Source organism: Ctenopharyngodon idella, chromosome 17 (genome assembly GCF_019924925.1).
Source record: "Ctenopharyngodon idella isolate HZGC_01 chromosome 17, HZGC01, whole genome shotgun sequence".
Lineage (NCBI taxonomy): Eukaryota > Metazoa > Chordata > Actinopteri > Cypriniformes > Xenocyprididae > Ctenopharyngodon > Ctenopharyngodon idella.
In genome coordinates, this window is record NC_067236.1 from 5,767,666 (window position 1) to 5,792,725 (window position 25,060).

Below are 25,060 nucleotides of genomic sequence, written 5' to 3' on the forward strand. Positions count from 1 at the left end.
CATTGTGTGTCTTTGTGTTTTTTGTCAGATTAGTAACAGACTACAATAGTGTTTGTAATAGGCTTCCATTAATAATGCAGAGCCTCTGACAATTACAAACCCAGCTCAGCCCTGATGAATGGACACAGTTTATAGACTGCAAAATGGATCTTTGCATGTTGCATTAAGTTTAAGAGTTAAGAGTTTGGTAAACTTGCTGTTAATTAGCCATCCAGTGTGTGTTTACGCTGCTCAGTTTATGTCTCAGCTGTGCTGGGGCCTTTCCACCACCAGAGGGCAGCGGTGGACTTTAATTTGGTCAGCATTTCAAGCGGAAGTGGCAAATCCTACTCTTGGTCCTGGATGGCCAACATCCTGCAGAGTTTAGCTGCAGCTTGCCCCACTCCCAACACACCTGCCTGGAAGTCTAGAAATCTTGCTGGTTGAGGATTTAGTTGAGTTTGGAGCTAAAATCTGCAGGAAGAAGGCCATTCAAGAGCAGGATTGGCACCTCTGCTTTAGAGTTACAAATGTGATTAAAAAATAAATTTTAGAATTATTTATTTGAATTGATTGATTGTCACGCATTTAATTAAAACACTCAAGGCCAATAGAACATTTTCTGTACACAAGGCTCTAATAAATTTACATCTGTTCTTAAGTATTATATTTTTATGTTTTGTAATAAATTTACACTGCCATTAAAAAAAAAAATGTTTTGCAATATTTTTGAAAGTAGTCTCTTTATTCTCATTGAGGCTACATTTATTTGATCAACAATACAGTAAAAACAGTAAATATTTTTACAATTTAAAATAACTGTTTTCTATTTTAACATGTTTTGAAATGTATGTTTTGAAATTTATTCCTGTGATGTCAAAGCTGAATTTTCAGCATCATTACTCCAGTCTTCAGTGTCACATCATCCTTCAGAAATCATTCTAATATGCTGATTTGCTGCTCAAGAAACATTTATTATTATTTTTTTATAAACGTTAAATCTGTAAAACTGTGATGTATTTTTAGGATTCTTTAAATATAAAGTTAAAAAGGATTTACTTGAAATCTTTTGTAACATATTTACCTGGCCGCATCTGCATGATGCCTGGCTGATTGCTATTAATTAAATTATTAATTTAAAAAAAGATATCTTACAGGCTTCAAACTTTTGAATGGTAGTGAGTATATATAATAATGTAATTTTATACCCATAACGCTTCTTCTCAGGGCTTGTAATGCAAAATTTGTTAACTATGTTAGCCAGCAGATGGCAGTAGTAGCTTTATAAATTGTCATTTGAACCGAATGACTGTCGATAGTGTTTCAAAGCTAAATTCTTTTGATCACATTATTAAAACACAATTTCCTTTTTTATTTTCTCTGTCCTAACACCAATTCAGTTATTATATATATTAATGTTCTGAATCATAGTGGTATTGTAAAATAATTGAAAGTGACTTTTCTCTCTGTTCTCTCTCTAGGTTGTTTATCCTGGGCTCATATGAAAGGGAAACATATGTTCACTGCACCTTAGAGCTCAGCTCTGACGAGTGGCGGGAAAAAACTCGCAGCTCCATCAAAGAGGTACATTTAACACGTCCAGCTGCATGTGCTTCTCTCTGCCTGAGGGCGCTGCAGTACGTTTGCTGCATATATGCATAAACACGCATGTTTGATATGCATTAATAAATACACAAGCACAAGCAGACATGCAGGCCCACTGTTGTCTATAGCACAGGTCATTGGTCAAGCACAGATAGATGAACCAGTGAATATCCAGCAATAATTAAACTATAATTATTTGCTATTAATTTTAGTGTTGGCAAATGTAAGAAACGGGAGATAATGATGTGCTTCACAGCTCTACAGCTTAAAATTACTTTGGAAAATATGTCTTCACTCCTGAGGGTGTTGTTTGTGAATGCTAGTGACCATGGGAAAACGTTTAGGAAGTGTGTGTTTGTAATAATTAGAAATGACGCAGTGATATGCAAGTTATTTTCATTCAGTATAAAAAGTTCATATTGGCTGCATTTAAGTACATAGAATATCTACGCATTTAGTTTTGTTTATTTGTTGCTTGTCTACCAAAATGGGCAGCTTTGTGAAGTGCCTTGTGTCCATAATAAATCTGTAATCTATTTGTCTCTATTATAGATGTCAATTTGTCTTTCTTTTGGAGGAAGGACAAACGCGTCTAATTGCTATTGATTTATACAAATGCATATTTTGCATAAACCTTTCGTTTTGTACCTGCCAACTGCGGCTTCTTAAAGCAGTCAATGACAGCAGTTGGAAAATGTCAACTTAAATTGCTCCATTCTCATCATTTTCTTTGGTCTCTCCTATTAAGTCTGACACTAAGCTCACATCCGGTGTAGAAAGAGTAGGTTGTTTACATTTCCAAGTGACGTCACACAACTTGATGTAATATAGATTTCAACTGAAGTACGCTCACAGGTGTTCGTAAATCAGCTATTTTACAGCGGGTCATCCAATATGATTTGTAATCTATTACTGTGAGTTTTTTTTTTTTTTATTTAATTTGGCGCTGTTTGTGCTCTGATGCCAAACTCATCATTCATTTGTTATGAATAATCTTATCTTTTGGTTTGTGATAATCAAATGAGACACAAATAATCAAATGAGATGAAGCACCTTTCATTTGATAAGTATTTAATCCAATGGAATATTAAAAAAATGAATACATGGCAATATAAACAGTTGAATTTCTAGCAAAAAGAAACTATATTGTGATGCATGATTTTATACCAATAACTTATTTTGATATTAAAATTACTTGTACCATGAAATCAGATTTTGGTACTGGCCAGCCCTATTTATTGTTGTGAGTTTATGTATATACAGTTTAAAAGTTGGGGAATAGAATGATTTTTTTTGTGTTTTTGAAATAATCTCTTATGTTCTCCTAGGCTGCATTTATGTGATAAATATTTGCTTTATATTTATTGCAAACTGACCCCTTTTTTCAGGATTCTTTGGTGAATAGAAAGTTCAAAATAACCACATTTATTTGAAATAAAATTCTTTTGTAACATTATAAAGGCAATTAATGTAATTTTTGATCAGTTTAATGCATCCTTGCTGAATGAAAGGTATGCATTTCTTTAAACAAAATCTTTATAATATATACTATAAACATCTCTATATATATATATATATATATAATTAAGTAGATATAGTAGTTAAGTAGTATATATGTGTGTATTTTTTATTTGTTTGTTTTTTACTTTGTCCCATTTTTAGAAGTGCAATAATACATCTGAAATCAACAGCTGAACTAAAACTAGAAAATATTCCTTTGTGTGTGGCTGTACTTAATTAAGAAGCACAATGAGCCAGACTGTGTGTGTGTGTGTGTGTGTGTGTGTGTGTGTGTGTGTGTGTGTGTGTGAGAGAGAGAGAGATCTCTAATCACTATAACAGGCATGCTCCAGCACTGACACAGCATGTGTTTGTATGCTTGATGACTCTACATTGATTTAAGGGTTCACATATTTAGCATTAACCAGTCCCATCACTAATGACTTGCAATGCAGTGTTTGAGTGGCTTTTTGTGTAGCGAGTGTGTGCATGCATGCTTAAGTGTGTGTTTGAGTAGACACCCATATGAATGTGCAAACATGCAGGCATGTTTGTTTGAAATACAAAATTGATCACGGAGATGCAGATGCACACTGGCCGCTGTACGTTTCACCTCGTTTTTATCAGCTTCCCCCAGACCCCCAGATTCACAGACCGCAGCAGGGTTTCAAACACAGGATTAGTACAGATATCATCTGGAAAAGGTCATTGTTTTCTTTCCCTCTCTCTCTCTCATGTTCTCCCACCCTTTAGTTACTCTCTCCACTTGCTGTCTCTTTCCTCTTTTTGTTTTTTCATCTCTCTCCATTAGGCTCCTCATATCCTAAACTAATTTTATATGTTCCACATGTGAAACAGCACTGTGATTTCTTCTCATAAGTGCATGTGTACAGTATACATGGTATTTACATGGTACTCCTGGGTATAACCATGGTATGTGCCCAAAAGAACATGTGCATGGTGCACTTGTGACACACTTTTCGTCTTCGTGTGCATGCTAGGGGATTGTTGTTGTTTTTTTTTTTTTTAAACACAATCTAAACACTAAAGTGTTAAAGCATGTTTTCTTAGCTTACGCCTCTGGTGCAGAGAGGCTAACACTGCTATCAGTAATAAGTAAGTGATACTGAGCCTCTGGGGTCTTTTCATTTGTTCTTATCTTCCAGCCGCTCTCACCATCGACCTGCACCGCCCTGCAGTCACGCACCCGTCGATGCCCATTTCCAGCACACCTCAGTGTACGTGGCCATCTAGAGATGTTAGAGACTGCAAGCAATGTCCATGCAAAGAAACCCTTTTTTAAACGAGCATATGCCGTGTTACGTCCCTGTGGTAATATCAGGGTACTCTAAATCAATAACCTGGCCTCACCATAAAATTATTATATTATATTATATTTAAAAATTATATAAAATATTTTATGGAAATTGAGTGTGCAAACTATAAAATGATTATTCAGCCAGGCCATTGTGACCCATGCCCAGTGGAAATTTTTTTTTATTTCTGTGTGGACATTTCTGTGCAGTCATCAGGCTTTTGCTCAACTGAAATATTTTCTATTATTGTTATTACAGATGCAAGATTCATTAGAAACATGTTAAAGAGTTAGTTCACCCAAAAATAAAATTTCTGTCATTAAGTACTTGCCCTTATGTCATCCCAAACCCGTAAGACCTTTGTTTGTCTTCGGAACACAAATTAAGATATTTTTGATGAAATCAGAGGGTATCTGATCCACACATATATAGGCAGCAATGACATTGCACGTTTTGAGGTCCAGAAAGGTACTAAAGACATTGTTAAAACCGGCAACGTGACCACAGTGGTTCAACCTTAATATTTTGAAGCGACGAGAATACTTTTTGTGCGCAAAAACAAAACAAAAATACCTTTCTGGACCTCAAAAGGTGCAATGTCGTTGCTGCCTATGAGTGGATTAGATACCCTCAGATTTCATCAAAAATATCTTAATTTGTGTTCAGAAGACAAACGAAGGTCTTATGGGTTTGGGACGACATGAGTGTAAGCACTTAATGACAGAAATTTCATTTTTGGGTGAACAAACCCTTTAAAGTGCCCCTATTATGGATTTTTGAAAATCACCTTTCATGCAGTATGTAATGTAGCTGTATATGAATGTAAACAGTCTGCAACGTTGTAAAGTTGAAAGTGCATCATAAATAAAGTTATTGTCTCTCAAAAGAAAGAGTCGACTCTGTACCGCTTAAATGAGTCGTTTAGAATTCGAATCCAGTTTCCGTGAAGTTCACATGTCACAAGTTAACACATTTGCATAATGCCCGCCTATGTTCTGCGTGGACATCCCGCGAAAACATGAACACCCCTCAAATGTTGTAGCTCCTTCGTGTGGATAACATGTCGACGATACGCTGTGCTCTGTGCTGTCAAAGTAAATTTTTACTTCCAAAGGATGAGGCTGTGAAGAATCAGTGGTTAAAAATGGGACAGTACCCACTTCATTTGGACCTTAGTCCTTAGAATCACAACCTGTAAGTATGATTAAATATTGATGTATATATTTTATACCTAGTGTTCAAAAAAATACATAGTTTTGTGTTTTATGTCTCCGGCTAACTCACGTTATCTTACTGAAATACTTCTGTTAATCAGCTGTGGGCCCACTATTACCTAAAATTGTGTCCATTAATGCAGATTGTCTGTCGTTCGCTCTTACTACTTTGAGTAATGATAAAGGATGGAGCAAGATTTGTTTTACAAACTTTAATGCTACATCAGTCATTCACATTAGTGCTCAGCTAATGTATTGCATCTGTTATTGATACAGTTAATAATACATTTTCCACATGTGCAGCGCAATAAATTAGAAATAAACACATCGGTTTGTTGATGGACATACACTTGTTAATGCTGATGCTGAGGAATTACAGTTGCAACATCTCATGATGAATGTCAAACTGAGTAGCGTATCACTGAGAAATGTCCTGCTCAAGTCGTCCTTGCAATGGAGGTTTGGGTTGAATAACTAGTTCTTCCAATATTTCATTATCGGACTCGCGGTCAGATTGATATGGTAAAATCGACGCCACCATTACTGTCTTTACAGTGTGTACAATCGCTGAGCTTTAGGAAGCTTCCGGAGCTGAATCAGTCATGGTAATGGGCGCTTGTTTCCGACTTGCGCTGTAAGTGGTAGACCAATCACAACAGACTGGGTCGTCTAGCCAATCAGAGCAGAGCAGGCTTGCGGAAAGAAGAGAGACTGATTCATCCAATGAGTTGTTTGAGAATCATTGAAAAAGGTGGTGATGTGCAATGAATATTATGAGAAAATGAAAGTGTTTTTTGACCTTTGATGCATGTAAACATGTTTTAGGAGACCTAAACAGAATTAGGAACCTTTCAAATAGTATAATAGGGGCACTTTAAACATTGCTGTGAGAGTAACACTGTCTTCAAAAAGTGATCTGTGTGAGTTTATTACAATCAAAATAACACGATTGAGCACTGCAGGGGGTGTGTGCACTGTGTTTATTTGTGTATTGGACTGTGCACGTACATATGTTAGTGTGTGTTATGGGAATCTCGCTCAGTCACTGGGATTTTTTTCCCATCACTGTTGTTTAGAGGGTTGTGACATTGTTTAAAACATGTTGCCTCTTGTCATTTCAGATCAGTGGCTTTTTTTCCTTTTCTTCCTTTTTTTATTTATTTATTTATTTATTTTTTTGGAAGTATTTTTGTTTGAGTATGTTTTATATTTGAAGTTCTGTTATGTCCATATAGCTTTTGTGATGTGTTTGTGTATCATTTTAGATGTTTTGCAGTTGAATGTTCCTTTGACATGCACACACATGTACTTGTACTAAATTTTGTCTTCAGTTTGTGGTGTGTGGGTTACGCAGCTGCCGTGTTGGCTTGTTTCCATTTGCCCACCTTGATTTAAATCTCATTTAAAGCAAAGACAAATAACCCTCTGTATACCTGCTTTGTCAGGATATCAGTACAGAGTCCTATTCATCTCAGCTTATTTAGATAAAGACATCTCTTATAATGGTTCTGAGATGGCTGTTTCATCCGCAGCACCCTCTCTTATCACAGACCTCTGTGGGCAGTTAGTAGGTAGCCAAGAAGACTGGCTTTTGGGACTTATATATATATATACCTGTGTGTGTATATAGGGGCACTTTATATATATATATATATAATATATAACATTGTTAGTCGTGTGACTTTTTATAGTACACCTTTTAACCCTAAGATTATTCAGGTAGGGTAAGGTAAGTCAGCTCTAGCCTAAACCATAAAGTACTCACCAGCCGGAGAAGACAATATACATAGAAGACTACCTTGTGGTTGTTCTTTATTGAGGCTCAGTTTGTAGTTATAAGTAAAGTCTCACGGAAGGCAATCGTAAAAATAAAATATCTCTCTTATTGGTTACAATACAAAGCAGTTAATGCAAAATGAAACAAAATAAAACTTAAATCAGCTTAAGCTAAAAAGCTCTATAACCGAACTTTATCCAGCAATATTGGAGATGCTGTTAAGCGCCCCTCGTTAGGGTATCAGGTGTCCTTCTACGCTTAATGCAGGTAGCATCTGAGGAGGCCTTTTACTCCTCAGACTTTTATACTAATTTTTGGGGAATTGCAACTTCATCAATTGATCAATGCCAATGATCCAATCTTCCTGTTGTAGGTGTATCAGTCTCTGTACCTCTTGCTTACTAAGCCAGATGTCCTTTCTTTGTCGCATATTATTGTAATACAATGTTCATAATGTAATAATTTTCTCAAAACGTAATAAAATCTTGAGCTCATAATGTAATAATTTTTACATTATGAGAAATTTATTACATTATGAACTCACCAAATATTTTCATAATTGTAAGACAAATATGTGTATTAGTTTTGTACTTCATATGCATTTGTTTTCCATATTTTAGCATTGATTCAGTGTGGGTCATAGTTTGTTTTTTTTTCTGATTTAAAGGCACAATATGTATTTTTTCGTCACTAGAGGTCGCCTATTCAAAACAAAGGCGTAGCTTGATGACGCAGAGACTGAGTGCGGAATCATGGGAGATGTTGTCTTTACCTCACAGCCAGGGGAAAAGAATCCGACGGGACTCGGACAGAAATCATGTTCATGGATAAGATTATTAACGTTACTGTAGTATGAAGCAGAGCAGGGCCAAGTGCTGTGGGAGTGGAACAAGGCCGCTGGAGAGATTGCTAATGAGACACAAGCGCGATACACGGCTCGAGAGCAGCGGAACTTTTATTATGCCACAGTCGGCGCTTCCGCTTCTACCGTCAAGCGTATGTGGGGTAACGCCGTGCTGTTTTATCATATTAAATACATTTGAGTGTGTTGAAAATTGTTATAACGTTACTCTGTGCGTTCGCTCAGCGGCTGCTTTGAGACACTTGTTGCAGTAAGCTAGATCAATATTAGAATATCATATTAATATAATCAAGAAAACGAGATTCAAAAAATAAGACTAAATGTGTTGAGCTATATAACAATGATTAGTTTTCTGTCTATAAATGTACCCAAACAGTTGTTCCCTTGTGTAATAAAACATATAATATATTAAAGCGTTTTTGGTGTCCATGATTTTTACAAAATAAAACAAGAAATCAATGATAACGCGGGTATGATGTCATTGATAAGTGATGCACGGACACGGTCCGTGTCCTGGTTAAAATTGCTTATTTCTCTGGATTTAAACATTCTTGGAAACATCTGGGATAATGTAAGTACACAAGTCAACAAAATATATAACACTGTTCTAGTGGTTTTTGGATATTTTAATCCCAAAATATTACATATTGTGCCTTTAAATAATAAATAGCCATTAGCCAGGCCATTGGAAAAAACATTTTCTTAATCAGTAGGCTAATTTTGTTTTGCTTTCCAGTAAAAATCCTTTAAACATCCTGAAAACAGTGTGTGTATGTATGTATGTATGTATATATATATATATATATATATATATATATTTTTTTTTTTTTTTAATTTTTTTATTTTTTTTAATAAAATTTTTTTTTTTATACAGTGCTCATGAAGGGCTTACAGATTATTGGCACTTTTGCTATATGGGATTCCCAGGCTGTTTTGCTAGTTTGTATTTCCAATTGATTTTGCTCTGTGTGCCAGTGACGATAAACCAACTAATTTGACAGCCGTCCCTGTGCATGACCGAGCGTCTGATGGGTGTATTACCGACGGCACAGACACCAACACTCATTGCTGGCTATTCCAGCCCCATTGTTAAATTAATCCCAGCCACGCCCTCCACAACAGAAAAAGCAGCACACTGATTGGTTGGTAGAGTCTTGATGCATGTGACACGCAAACAACATAGTTTTAATATGTTTAAGAGATGACGCAAGTTGTGACAGATAACGGAAATGTTATAACACAACATTATTTCTAATAAATCAATATTCTGGAGATCAATTTAATGGATTTCTATCTTGAGGCGCAGACAGGCACACTTTTTGCAGCCACAAAGATTTGTATCTTAATGACGTTACTTTGCAAAGTGCTAGAAATTGTCATGATCCATTACAGCATTTTTTTGCGAGGCATTGTATGGAAAAACCTTTCTTGTCTTTAGTCAGTTGTGTAGCAGCACAGTAGGATTTTCAGCCAGTTGACTCTTGTTCCCCCCGGCCAAGTGTACGGGGTCGGGGTCGGGGTCAGGGTCGAGTGACTTTAACTTTGTTCTGAAGTATGTATTGCCCACAGTCAGCTGCTGGTGTATTTTTAGTTAATTGTTGTTTGTACTGGGGTGTCTGACAGGCCAGCTGCTCTTTGTCTGTGCTGCTACGATTTGATGCAGTCTGAAGTATATTGCTGCTAAATCTCATTTTTATGCAGTTTATTGCTGCTCTCTGCTTGTCCGGGCACCTTCCCTGGAAATAAAAAGATTGGATAAAGGAAAGAGAGAGAGAGAGAGAGAGAGAGAGAGAGAGAGAGAGCTGCAGACAGATCTAGACTAGAGAGGACCATGAGGCTCTAACGTTATATAGCTTCATTTACAATTACTTTTTCTTTATTTGCTTTGCTTTTTTCTTCATTTTCTTCCTTGCTTTTCCTTTCCTTTCCTTTCCTTTCCTTTCCTTTCCTTTCCTTTTCTACCTTTCCTTTCCTTTCCTTTTCTTTTTTTCTTTTCTTTCTGTACTCCTTTACATAATTTCCTTCATCTTTTCTTCCTTGCTTCCTTTCCTTATTTTTTTTCTGTTTTGTCTATTCCTTCCTTCCTTCTGTACTCTTTACATAACTTCATTCATCTTTTCTTCCTTTCTTCCTTTCCTTATTGCTTCTTTTGTGTTTTTTCCACTTCCCATCCCTTCCCCTTTCTATTCCCTCCCTTCCCTCTTTCTTTTCTAAACTTTCCTTTACTACATCTTCCTATTTGTCCATTTGTTCCCTTCCTTCTTTCTTATTTTATTTCCTTTCTCTTTTTCTTCCTTTCATTTCCTTTTCTTTTCCAATTCCCCCCTTCATTTCCTTTTCTTTACCAATTTCCCCCTTTGTTTCCTTCCATCCTTTCTTCCATTATTTACTTTCCTTAGTAATTCACCTTACCTTTTTCTTTCATCATTTCCTTTTCTTGTTTCTTTTCTTTTCTTTTTTCTTTTCTTTTTTCTTGAATTCCTTCCTTACTTTTCTTACTTTTCCTCTCTCTTTCCTCCCTTTCTTATCCCTTTCTTATTGACAGTGTTTGACACACATTTTGAGGTTTCTCACTGGCACTTGATGTGGCCAGTGAGAAACCTCAAAATATGTGTCAAACACCATTAATTTCTTGCAGTCAGATTGGGGCCAGGCATTAGTCTACCCTTCGTTCAGAGTCCATTGCTCTTTGAAGCAAAATGTCACCTGTTGAATATACAGCTGCAGTGGAGGGTTTTATAAAGCCATAAATCTTTTGACAGTATCAGACAGCTGCTGATTGCATGGGAAAGGGACATTTGAAACTTCACTTTTAAGTAACTGACTCAGTTTAAGCTTAGAGAATGAAAATGACAAACAAAATGCCAGAATGATAAGGACAAACTCTTGCCACCCCCCCTCACCCCGCATGTTGGATGGCCTTTGAGTGCTGATACGACAGACTCTTCATTTTCCCTTTCCATCTGTCATTTGGTTGTTCTCGTTCTACCTTTGTCCCGTTCGCGTGTGGGTTAATCTGAGGGCGGGCCCATGTAGATTAGGGGACAGATCCTGAGCGGGTGAATAACAATGAAGGCGCTAAAAACGGAACCGACTCGGACGGACGTTGAAGAACGCTGTGGCCGCTGTGAACAATTGCAAATGAGAGGGATGAGAAGGGTCTTGTTTTTTGAATGTCCCCCGTCTCCATAACAACCCTCCCTTTTGTGTGGCACTCTCTGAAAAGCCTCCTCCTATCACAAAAACATGAAACATGAAAATTCAGCCCGTCCGTGATGAGACACGACTGCATTCATCTCAGCTTTGAAAAAATGCGTGCAAATCAGTGTTTCCTGGAATAGGATTGTCCACAAACAGAAAATGAGAAGCAATTAGTGCAACTTGCTGAGCCCATGGTTGAGGGTTTCTTCCAAGATATAACGGCTTATTCTATTTTTTTTCAAAATGTGTAATAATAAGTAGTACTTAAGTTTGCTTTGGAATCAGCAAATTTGTGGTAGTTTGTTTTGTGAAGGTTTTTATGATGTGCAAATTGTTTCTCTCTAACTCATAACTTTGAGACTGAACTGGATAAAGCAGATTTTGAATATTATAACCTCATGCCATTGTCTTGTAACTATGTGTGACAGAGTGTTTTGTTAATTTGCGTGGATTGGAGGATGGGTGAAAAGACGAAGAGCTAATGATTGAATTAGCAGAGTGTCAGAAAAGGGCAGTGTTGACGATATTCCACCACGCCATCAGTTATTATGCTACATGTGACTCAAACCAGGGAACTTAATATAACATACATTAATCCACAGCAATGCTTCATGCTTAATTATCCTCACTCCCTGCCAGCTTTGGCCATCACACATTTTGAAATTGAGTTTTCATCGAGCTCAGAAAATTCTCAATATGACATTTGAACTGTTTAATTTTTAACCTTTTTACTAATGGGATAATTTAAAATAAACGTTTTCCCTTGGTCTGCGGATACATAAATCTTTTATATCCTTGCAGTGTTGGTGTAATACTGAGGGGAAAAAATCATTAAGAACCTTTACAGAAGACAAAATTCAGATCAGATGTGTATCTGTGTATATGTGTGTATGTATACTTTAAAGAAAAAAATACTTCTTTTCAGAGAATATAGATATAGAAATGTTCACTTCTATTTTCACCAGATCTTTCTAAAATCTTCCATCCATCCACATGGATGGATCAATCTAAGTCTCCTTTCTTTCACATCTCTTTTTGAAGTAAATTAATCACTAGAGCTCTCTCTGTGTCTGTGTCTGTGTGTGTGTGTGTGTGTGTGTGTGTGTGTGTGTGTGTGTGTGTGTGTGTGTGTGCGCGCATGCCTTGCGGGGACTGCTACCCTATACTCTAACACTAATCTCTCTGACATGTGCCAGATGATTCGATTACTGACCATTGCTCTGACGGCTCTCACTACAGCATCAGGACACCGAACCCAGCCATTGTGTGTGAGAAAGACACAGAGTGTTTGTGCAGTAGAACTGGCCAATATACTGAAACTAGATAGACAGATATTTTTCAGCCTTTAAATAGTATCTTTTTATATGTTTGCTCTGAAATGACTTAAAAGAGTGTTTTTCAATCAGAGGAATTCATTTCATCAGGGGAATCAACAGCTGTTGTGACCAGTTACATTCAAAATGTTTAATGTAAAAAGTAAAATTCAAAATGTAGTTCTGTTTTCACCCCCTTTTTCACTAAATGGAGAAACCCTAACCATACGGAGAAAGCTAGAATATATATATATATATATATATATATTTGTGGAATTACTCTTTGATTAGTGTTTTCTCTCTTTGCTAGGTGGTGGGAGTGAGTCCGTATGCTTGCCGATTTTAATTTCGTTAGCTCAGGTTGCGGATAAAACTAACAGATTGAGAAAAAAAAAAAAAAAAGAAAAAAAAAAACTTTCATTTTAAAGAGAAACAGGCTCTCAGGAGACATAGGGCATACAAAAGGTCTGTGCTTCACTTTCTCAGAGATTGTTCATGCGTCTGTATTGGTCTAAAGTTGCTGAAGGCTGCTGCCTCGATCCTTACTGTCTGCGTCAGTCATTGAAACACGTCAAACCACATTACATTTCCAGTGAGTTGTTCCATCATTGTGTGATGATGGATCTTTTTACCGAACTCCTCGTTCACTCAACAAAGCACAAAATAAACCTGCTGCTGCTTTGTTGATTCTGTTGATTTATCACATAATCACCTGTGGCACGAATGTTTGACTTGGCACGATCTCTGTCAACTCTCAGGACTGCTGTGCATTTGATCTGGAAGCTAGGTTTGCTCGATTATGGCAAAAATCATAATAACGATTATTTTAGTCAGTATTGAAATCACGATTATTTAAAACTTGGTGGGTGATATGATCAAAGTCTTTTCATGATGTGTAATTTTAGATACTTTAGCAAAAACTATAGGTTAACTAATGCAAGTAAAAGGTCCTCAAAACAGTGACAGAAGTCAGCAATACAATAAGAAACGAATTACAAACAAATCTGACAAATAAATACAACAGAACAAAAATACAAATTAAATAAACAGTGTTTTAAGTTTTTCAGGAAGATGTACCAAACAGTGGTATTCAGACAAGTAATTAGCCTACAACAGAAATTTAATGAAGTAATCAAATGTAAAATAACACTGCTGTATACATTAAATATACACTAATCCTTATTACAACTACAAAAGTTATATATTCAAGAGCGGTGAGTGATTTTTATCTTTGTCTTTTGTTGTTTGATTAAAATTAATGACAGACTGCAGCAGGTTTATTAGGCTACTGTCACTTTAAGGGTGCTTTCACACTAGCACTTTTGGTGGACACCCGGATTCGATTGATGTCAGAGTTTGGTTTGTTTGGATGATGTGAACCCGCGAACCATATCTGAGTCTGTTTAAAACGGGTACGGTTCATGTGAATCCGGTATGGTTTGCTACTGATATCAATGCAGTCGTACTAAATCGTGGAAGTGAACCGCTATTAATGACATATGATTTGATTCAAAATGTGTTTCCTGACGAGCGTGACTGGTGTACTGCAAGCAGAGAGCTGTATATCACAGGAATACATTAAAATTTAAAACATATTTCACAATATTACTGGTTTTTCTGTAATTTTGTTTGAATGAATGCCACCTTGGTGAGCATAAGAGACTTCTTTCAAAAACATTAAAAAGTCTAACTGACCCCAAATGTTTGCTGAACCCAGGGTAAGCAAAGTGTGTATCAATTATGTGTTTTCTGTCAGGCATCATGATTATCACCTTAAGTGAAGGATAAGAGCATCCTCTGAAAAGGGTAGATTTATATAAGCCAGTCAGGGAGAAAGGTGTGGGATGAAGGGAGTGGGAGGATGAATGAAATGGATAGCAGGAAAAATGGAGGTAGAGAGAGAAATGAAGAGTGGGAGGTTTGGCTGAACACACACAGTCACTCCTCCAGCAACAGGTGTACACACAAGGCAACTGTCCGTTCGGCACAATAGCTTCAATGGGCATCTGTCAACAATCACACCGCTGCACGTAACGTCTACCACCTACTAACACGTATACACTCACTCACTGACACCTGATGAGTAGAAGGAACCTTCCATTTTGTTGTACAGTGTGTGCGTTTGTGAGTGTTTTGGGCTGATGTTGTGTGACATGTTTTCTTTCTCTGAGCAGTTATTCATCTGTCTGTCTCTTTGAGTGCACAGTACGATTTGATGCCTGTGCTCATTTAGAGGCAATATTAGGGTGGCCAAGCATTTCACCGCATGCATTTTTTTTGTGCTGTGCATATGAAAGAGTGAGAGACTCATGTTCTTTCTTTGAGAGGCATCAGAAAAACTAGAAAAGTAAATGAAATCAAAGTTGCTGTTTTGTTACTTAAACAATAATTCAAAGTCATTATTTACTCACTGTCATATTACTTCCTAGCCTATTTTACTTAATATCTTCCATGGGACACAACATGTTGTCACTATATGTTGTTTTTTGATCTTTTATTTGTGCCTTGCAAACTTAAATATTTGATTGCATATTATTTATAGAATATTATTGATGTACACTACCATTCAAAATTTTGGGGTCGGTTAGATATTTTTGAAAGACTTACAGCCTTATGACCACCAAGGCTGCTTAAATTTCATTAAAAAATTATGTAAAACAGTAATATTGTGAAATATGATTAAAATTTAAAATATTTTTTTCTATTTCAATATATTTTGAAATGTAATTTTATTCCTGTGATAATAAATAATGTAAGTCTTTAATGTCACTATTGATCAATTTAATTTATCCCTGCTAAATAAAATAGTTGATTTCCCCCTTACAGACCCAAACTTTTGAATGGTAGTTATATTCCTAGCTAGTGTTGCTTAAAAAATACAATAAATTGCTGTAACTTTTATTTTGTAATACGTTGCTAATATGTTGAAAATACTGGCAGAGCAACTACAATTCATAATTCCTTCTTTTATATTTCACAGAAGAAATTAAGTCATATGAGTTTGGCATGACAAATGGGTGAGAAATGATGACAGATTTAATTTTATCAGCTGTAGTCTTGTTTTTATCGCGCTCCTATTGAATGTGTGTAATGGTATTTAAGTGTTGTGTTTTAATTCTGACATTTATGCTGTAATCAATGGAATTGACCTGAAAATGTCCCGCAGGCCCCGTGTTTGTTTGTTGAAAAGCTGTTTTATATTTCCGTGATACTTGATGTGAGGGTGTATCTTTGAACCTTGTGGTGATGAGGTGAGACGGACAGCAAATTGACAGATGAACAGCGTCCTCACGTACCAGTCGGAGCGGCAGCAGTCCGTTTACCTGCACTCAACACATGCAGACACACAGTAACGCACGCAATGAGTGTGTGAGCGTTCCTCCTGCTGTGACTTTCCATGGTTGTGTAATTACCCCTTAGCCACCACTCAGCTACAGAAATCGCCTGTAATTGCCGCTCAATGTCGCCGTTTGGTTCCTGTGTCAGACAAATCTTTCTTTCTCGCTTTCATTTCTTCTCTCTCACTCTTTGAATCTTGTCATTTTGTCATTCTAAAAGTGGAAAAACAAAGGTACACGTTAAGCACAGATGTCTTTTTCGCCCTAGTTTTTATTTATTTTTAGATTTAATGCAGATTCTTTTGTTTTCTACTCTAATTCCAAGTGTCTTGGTTCCCATTCAGTTGTGGACAACGAAGTCTGTTGGGTGTGCTTTGGTTGTCATATTCTTTTAAGCAGAAAACTTGACCTTGATGCTCATTCAGTCTTAGTAAATGCATCATATAATGTAGGTCCAACCAGTTCTGATGTTGAGGTACAATATGTACCTGTACCAGAAGACTTCGATCCGAAAGTAATTTTAGTGCTTAAGGTTAATATCAGATGAAAGTCTTCTCTAGATTACAGCCCTTGTCCACCATGCAACAAACAATGGTGTCTTGTTTTCTGTGTTTGTTTGTTTCAGCAATTGAACATTAAATCTAGAACATCAGTTTAATTCCGAATCACACAGGTGGTGAATAAGGAGTTTCCTCACATAGACTTTGCTTTTTCCTGAACAGGTTGCAATGAATTATCCCAAACATGCCGGTTAAGAAGACCATCAGTGGCCTCAAAAAAGCCTGAAGCTTTTGTTTTTCTCCCACAAACCCTCTCTGACATGTGTAAAGGGTAGGATCAGGTTGTGTCCTGAGGGAAGAAATGTTCAGAATTAATCATCTCTGTGGAGAGTTTAACAGCATCCCTTCAGACATTAAGATTTATGTTCCTGTGTGTTTATTTTGTCTGTTATAAACAAACTTATCTTCGGCGTCTCTGCTAAAAGATGACATGTATGCAAATAGTATTGGCACAAGTGCTCTCTCTTGTCTCTTTTCTTACTCATTCCCATGGCTACCACATGTGCCCTCCTTTAAAAGCAATTCAATTATGTAAAAAAATAGCTTTGACGTAATTTATGATGAATCAGCTGACCATTCTTGTGACGTTCACTTGACCATTATAAACAGGAATATTCACATCAAACATTTTATAAAATAAGAGTTATTAAAAAACCTGTGTATATTACAGTGAAAACAGCAAACAATGGCAACATCATTACGATAATATATCAGTGTTAAATATTAATAAATGTTAAATGTATTATTAATAACATTCAATATAATTCAGTATAATATAAAATTATATAGGGCTTTGGAACTATCCGTTTTATATTGATGAATTTGGGTGTTTTTTGTTAGTTGCCTTCAAAGAAATTACAGAGGGTTCTTAAATGTTTCTATAGACAGTTAGTCATTGGTCAAAACTGGGCAAGTCAGTCTTCAGCTTGCCAGCTTGAGTAGATTGTCTGTTTTTTCATCCCATGTTTAACTCAATCAGTGCCCTTCTCAAGGGTTATAACAAATGACAGCAGCAAAATTACAGTCATCCATCTCAGCAGCATGGATCTGCATCCTGTCTTTTCTTGCCCACCCCCAGCACAAACGAAGGGGAAAGAGAACAAGGGAGACACAGAGGACATGTCATGGAAAGATCAATGAAAAACAATCTTACTAGTGTTTGTGCAACTACTGTACAGTCCAGATCATCATTTTTGTTTCTTGGCGGATCTAGTGGAATTTTTCCTTACGTTGGCACACTGACTTGCTCCTTGTGTACCTGATGTTGTATGGTGTCAACCCAAGCTGCAGGTGGAGCTGCAGGTGGATATTGTGATGCAGGCTTCGTGATGCAGCCAGCCTCGAACAGCAGCTGCTACTTCGTGGCACGTTTAGAGTGAAATTAGCAGTAATTGCAGACCTCCCATGCCTTCGTTTCAGAGAGCATTGTTTTATCACCATGAAAATTGTTGGATGTGATGGGAAGAGAGAGCTTTGTATAGAAAGTGAAGGCTGTCTTTTTCACGTCATAATGTAGGTTGTCCGCCCTAATTATAAACTGCTGTTGCTGTCAAAGGATAAGCTTAAACTGTCTTTTGGCTTAACTGCTATTGTTCCTATCAACTAGTTACAAAAAAGCTTCCCCTAACTTCTCCTATCCTGTCAAGTCCCACTTGGTGATCTTATGACTTAAAGTAATGTATGCCGGAAGAACACCTGCAATAAAGAAAAGATGTAACAATTTACAAAGCTATTGGAATCTAATTATTATTGTGAAGCCCCAGTTTCTTCAATTACACAACCTTTTCATTAAGATTATTAGCAAATCTGATATTGTTTCCCTTTGTTTTGTGTTGCAGACAGAGGTGATCAAAGGACCATCTGGCAGCGTGGGGATGACTTTCAGGCATGTTCCGGCCAGTGATGGTGACACGGTGCATGTGAGCATAGAGACCATCACCCCAAACTCCCCAGCTGCCCTGGCGGACTTACAGAGAGGAGATCGCCTCATTGCTATTGGAGGTTAGAGACTACATAAATTTACTCCTTACCATTTAAGCGGAATGTTTGACATAGTGGGTAGGTCATTTAATGCCCAATTTCATAAGATTTGATAGTACATTTGCAAAGCTTAAAGTGTTGTTCATGTCTGTTTACACAGGAGTCAAAGTGACGTCCTCTGTCCAAGTGCCGAAACTGCTGAAACAAGCTGGAGAGAGAGTGATAGTGTTATATGAGAGGCCGGTCCGTCACCAGGTGCCTGCTGTGGGCTTGGGGACACTCCAAGAACCCCTTGGCCCAATGGAGGAGCCAAGCTATCTTCCTCAGCCTGGGGGCTACGAGGAGGACCCAGCCCCAATAACCACCATGGACATATCTGATAACAGAGACAATGACTCTGAGTTTGAGGAGCTGATCGTTGAATCCAAATCAACTGCAGCTCCAGTCACTGTTGACACTAAGGAGGATTTCCTGCTCTCTGTAAACCAAAGTCCCAAAAAAACTGTGGCCAACCTGGCCAAGCCCCTTGGTTCCATCTCGCCAATTCTCAACCGCAGGCTGAACCTTCAGTCCCCACTCAAACCCCAGCCCAAAGAATCACCAAAGCCGCCAAATGTCAAGACTGCTGAACCCTCTGAACAGCCACAGAGACCAACTGTGCCCCCTCCTCCACCACCTGCACGCCCTCCTGTTCCTCCTAGACCACATATAAAAGTCACATCTGCCTCCTCAGAAACCCAAAGCCTGGTAGAAGGTAATGAACCTGCAGTGGAAAAAAGTCCAGAGAAAACGCAACCCATTACTGGCAATGGCGAAAAACCATTAGAAAAAATCCCTGTTAAGTCACCAGAGTCGAGGCCTGTGAGCAAGCACCCAGAGCCCACAGAGGAAATCCTAAATATTCCAGCCACAAACAAACAAGATTCAGCCAAAGACAAGATATCTGAGAGCTCCTCCAACACTAGGGACAGTGTAGACGAGCAGGGTCTCTGGGAATCATCGGAGACTATGTACCGCAGCAGAACTGCTCGCTGGAACAAAGCCTCTATGGTCTTTGAAGTGGAAAACAACCACAAATTCCTCAATGTAGCACTTTGGTGCAAGAACCCCTTCAAGCTCGGTAGTCTCTTGTGCTTAGGGCATGTCAGCTTGCGCTTGGAACACATAGCACTGGAATGCTTATCTACGTCATCTGCGGAATATCAGAGTACCTTTCGTCTGTGTGCTCCTGAACCAAGGGCCAGCGTCAGCCGTACCGCTTTGCGCAGCTTGAGCACTCACAAAGGTTTCAACGAGAAACTCTGCTTTGGAGATGTTACACTCAACTTCACTTACCTGGCAGATGGGGAGTCAGATCTGTCCAGTGGACTTATAGAGCGTGAGCGGGAAGGGATTCTTCAGGAAGAGGACTTGAAAGACCGGGAAAAGGAACGGGAGCAGGTGCTCGTGGTAACCCGGGATGAACAGAGTTACAGCGGCATGCAAATAGGAGAGATGCGGCACAATTTTCAAGACACTCAGTTCCAGAATCCCACTTGGTGCGAGTATTGCAAGAAGAAGGTGTGGACCAAAGCTGCCTCGCAGTGCATGACCTGTTCTTATGTTTGTCACAAGAAGTGTCAAGAGAAGTGCCTAACAGAGCACCCTTACTGCGTAGCCGCGTCAGACCGGCGTGGGGCAGATCCTGAGGCAAAGTCCACCATTAATCGGGCAACTACTGGCCTTACACGTCACATTATCAACACTAGCTCTCGACTTCTCAATCTGAGGCAGGTGCCCAAAACCAGACTTCCAGAACAGGTTGCAGAAATAGGATCAGGGGTGGTGGAACCTTCTCCGAAACACACGCCTAACACATCTGACAACGAGAGCAGTGACACAGAGACCTATGCTGGGGGCAGTCCTTCCAAGCAGCCACCTGGTAGCGGTGGCTCCAAACTAGTGCGTAAAGAAGGTGGGCTAGATGACAGCGTGTTCATCGCCGTCAAAGAGATTGGTCGAGATCTTTACCGTGGCCTCCCAACAGATGAGCGTTCGCAGAAACTGGAGTTTATGTTGGACAAGTTGCAGCAGGAGATTGACCAGGAGTTGGAGCATAACAACTCTCTAAATCTGGAAGAACGAGAGACGATTGACTCACGACGCAAGGCCCTCATCTCTGCAGCTCTGGCCAAGTCCGGTGAACGACTCCAAGCTTTGACTCTGCTCATGATTCACTACCGTGCTGGCATCGAAGACCTAGAGTCTGTAGAAAGCACCTCACCATCTGAACAGCATGGCTTTCCGAAGGCGAAAGCCGAGGGTCTGGAGGACGCCCTGCTGGGCACAGAAGTGTACGACAGTGACATTTGCAGTCCCGTTGATGTTCAGATGCTGGATGAGATTACGGAGGAACAGATCTGTGTAGAGGCGTTGCCGTAAAGATGACAAAAGGCATCGGGGCTTGGGACTCAAGAACAAAGACTTTTTATCATGTATGATTTGGATTAAGGTTGACCTGTGAGCGTTCCACAGGTGATTGTGAGGTTTGCAAAAGTATTCCTGAATATCACTGCAATGTACTGTCATTTGAATTTTGTGAGAGTGTCAGTAGTTTACCAGATTTTTTTTTTACATTTTAATTTTTTAAAATAAATAATTCCCCCCATCTTTAGTCTTTTAGTTGCAGTTGTAGAGGACAAAACCATCAATCTGAATACGTTCAGCAGTATTACATAAAATACGCAAAATATGAGTTCCCATGACATCTTGATCAACCTGCCTTACCTGAATGGTGTAGTCAATTTTTTAAACATAAGCTTCAAAAGGGAGAGTCAGTGTGAAGCAAGATGAGCTTGAATACGTATTTTTATTCAAACTTTGTGTATTAGTACAGACTGAATTATATACATGTTTGCTGTTAGTGATGTTCATGGTTGGAAATTCACCCTGCCTAGTGTGTTTTGAGCTTCAAGCCCCTCTGCCTTACACTATAAACTACAAAATGTAGAAATATACCTGAAAAACAGTCCGTAGAAGATGATGCCATTCCCACCAACATTGTCCTCTGATAAGCACCTTTCCTCATGTTACTTCACAGTTTTTACTAATTTTAAAGCGTATTTTTTGTTTGTTTTTGTTGATTTTAAAATGTTGAACTGAGAGGGAATCTTGATGTTAATTATACTGTTGGGGACCATTCTTTATCTAATTTATGTCACAAAGCCATGTGACCTTTTTATTTTGAGGGAGGGATATTTATATTGCATACATATGTTTCATAATATATGTTTCCATTAATTGTCAATAATCTCATTATATTTTAATCTCACAATTAACTTGCTTTGAGCCTTTGTGTTTTAAAATGGTGGCAATTTTTGTCAAACCTATTTAACTTTTTATCCACCATCAGTTGGTCCGGGTGAATGGTTGTTTGTGTGAATGTGCCAGCCAGTTAATTTTTGGTTTCCTTTATGTATTGTAATATTTAGTTTTGTTTTGATGCAAGGATATTTTCATTGTCTTGCATCTGTGGGCATGTTTTGGCACCTTTGAACGTTAATTTTACATGTGTACTAATGAATGTATCTCCCAAACGATTCACTTTACATTCATTATTCCATTCACCTCTCAAAACAACATTTCTCAAAGTGTAAAACTACATCATTAAAAACTTTTTTTTTTTGTCAATGCATACAGTATTCCCTAATTCCCAAAGTTAATGTGTAAATTCATTAACAGTTTGTAACAGTCTGCTGGGCTTAAAAGCTGTGAGTCTGGTTTGGCTTCTGTCTGTGTATTTCAAGTTAGTTTTCATTTATTTTATCTACCCTAAATGGACTTGGATTCGGTCCATATATTTATATATATATTTTTTCTGTCATCACTCACATTTTATTATTATTTAAATGTGGTTTACACATGGACATCTGTCATTGGGTACATGCATTGCTGGATCTTTTTTCCAGAATTAAAGCTTTTCAGTAAAAACAAGGCCTTTAGGTGGCGAGGACAGAACTCCTAATCTAATCAACCTAGTCGTGCTGTCCCTAGTTAATGTTTCTGCTGCTATAACACCTATACTATCCACTGGGCCTGGAACATAATAACATTTTTAAGAGTGGGTCCCCCTCACCCTAACCCAATAATTACGTTTCACCATAGAGGACCTTATTGGGCCCCCTTCTTCACAGGGCCTTGGACAACATACCCAAAAGAAGTTTGTTACCACTCAAACCACAAAGGAACTTTTTCCTTTTGAATCACTGGAAGGAATAACATCTAAATGTTAATACTAAATTAGTCATTAAAAACTAAATCAGTCATTAAAATGACTAAGAATCTTTTTTTTTTTTTTTTTGCTGCTGCTGCTGCTGTTATCCTGTGCTTTTCAAATTCAACACCACCAACATGTGCTCTCAAAATATTGCTCCAATTATCTCTATCACAATGGAGGGTAAAAACAGTAAAATAACAAGTATAAAACATCATATCCACCTTGGCAAGCTGTGGTTAAGCTTTTCTGGGAAAGCTGTTGTTCTTATTGGAAGCTGTGTCATGTTTTAAAGCGCTATTGTAAATGGGCTAGTAATGTAGGTGACTTTAAACCATGTCCTTTCTCCCTGAACTTATATAGTGCTCAACATGTGGGTCCATCCTTTCTTTTTGTTGTTGTTGATGTTGTTGTTTTTGCTTTATGTAAATATGATTTTGTTCTTTTGTGAGTTTTAATTACGGTGGAGGGCATCCACTGACAAAGTGCACAGCTTTTAAATTTGCTGCAAGACCTTTATGCACTGACATATCATATTTGCTTATGCACTTGAGATAAATAAATTGTTAGAAATAAAAAAAAGTTCCTCTGTAATTTTTGCACCTTCCCATTCAGAGAGGTCTAGTGGATCACTTATCACAGTCAACCTAGAAACAAGACGAACACTGCAACATTGGTCATTTTCGCTGCGCCAGTTAACTCAGATGCTAGTTGCAATTGAATGAAACCAGAGAGCGAGTCAGCGGCATATGAAAGTAGCGTCGGTTTCACTGGATGAGCCCAGATATGCAGCATTGCCATGTACAATGGAGAACACTGTAACTGACCAGAATTAAAGGATTAGTTCACTTTCAAATGAAAATTAGCCCAAGCTTTTCTCACCCTCAAGCCATCCTAGGTGCATATGACTTTTTTCTTTCTGATGAACACAATCTGAGAAATATTAATAAATATCCTGACGCATCTGAGCTTTATAATGGCAGTGAACGGGGTTCAGGAGTATGAGCTGAATAAAGTTCTTCCATCCATCGTAAAAGTGTACTCCACACGGCTCCGGGGGGTTAATAAAGGCCTTCTGAAGCGAAGCAATGCGTTTGTGTAAAAAAATATCCATATTTAACAAGTTATGAAGTAAAATATCTAGCTTCCCCCGGACCGCCTTCCGTATTCAAGTTAAGAAGAAAGTGTAAACTGGCGTCCCGTCAGTTACACTTTTTACGTAAGTTGAATACGGAAGGTGTAGGATGTAGTGTAAGCTTTTTGAACTTCAAGTGTTTTATACTTTCTTTGTACGTTGTATACAGAAGGTTGTCTGGCAGAAGCTCGATATTTTACTTTATAACATGTTAAATGTGGATATTTTTGTTACACAAACACATTACTTCGCTTCAGAAGGCCTTTATTAACCCCCCGGAGCCGTGTGGAGTACACGTTTATCATGGGTGGATGGAAGAACATTCTTCAGCTCATACTCGTGACCCCTGTTCACTGCCATTATAAAGCTCGGATGCATCAGGATATTTATTCATATTTCTTTGATTGTGTTCATCAGAAAGAAGAAAGTCATATAAACCTAGGATGGCTTGAGGGTGAGTAAAGCTTGGGGCAATTTTTATTTTTAAAGTGAACTAGTCCTTTAAGTATCACAGAGAGTGCTGAAAACTAAATTCTGTTCTAATTTTGACGATAACATGTTTTTGGGTTGGACTGGAAAAAGATGCAAGGTCTCGAGACGCAATTTTTAAAATGTATTTTTGAGCAGCACATTTTTTGTGTGAGACGCTGCAAAAGATTAAATGTTCAGCACGAGTTTACGTAGAAAAACAATGGAAAATCATCCTCACAACCTCTTACCTCATTTACTGGGTTAAATTGTATAAACAATCACTCCAAAAATAAAAAAAAACCCCTGTGAACTGATTACAGGATTATCTAAAGCTAAATGTTCATAATATTAGCTATTATTAAGACAGTTGGGAGCAGGTGGCATTCTGTTAGTCTGTGGACCCGTTAACAAGATTGCCACACTGCAGAATCAATAACAGGAAATAACAAATTTAAACCATGGGCCTATTGAGTAAAGCAACACATCTTTTTAAATCAATAGACCATATTAAAGTTCAATTTGATTGGATTTTCATTGGATAATGCAGTCTTGAATTG

The 25,060-nt window shown here is 38.0% G+C and overlaps 1 protein-coding gene across 2 annotated transcripts in view; it reads left to right on the forward strand.

Moving 5' to 3' along the window:
* pdzd8 (PDZ domain containing 8) overlaps positions 1-23,479 on the forward strand; it is a 46,356-nt gene extending 22,877 nt beyond the window's left edge. The window contains exons 3-5 of one of the 2 annotated variants that reach the window (XM_051867803.1): positions 1,461-1,563; positions 18,504-18,666; positions 18,806-23,479. In XM_051867803.1, the coding sequence (XP_051723763.1) occupies positions 1,461-1,563; positions 18,504-18,666; positions 18,806-21,066 (2,527 nt within the window). In that variant the 3' untranslated portion in view covers positions 21,067-23,479. Of the gene's footprint in view, positions 1-1,460; positions 1,564-4,250; positions 4,687-18,503; positions 18,667-18,805 lie in introns of those variants that run through there. The other variant, XM_051867805.1, reaches the window with a different exon arrangement.
* The last annotated feature ends 1,581 nt before the right edge of the window (positions 23,480-25,060 follow it).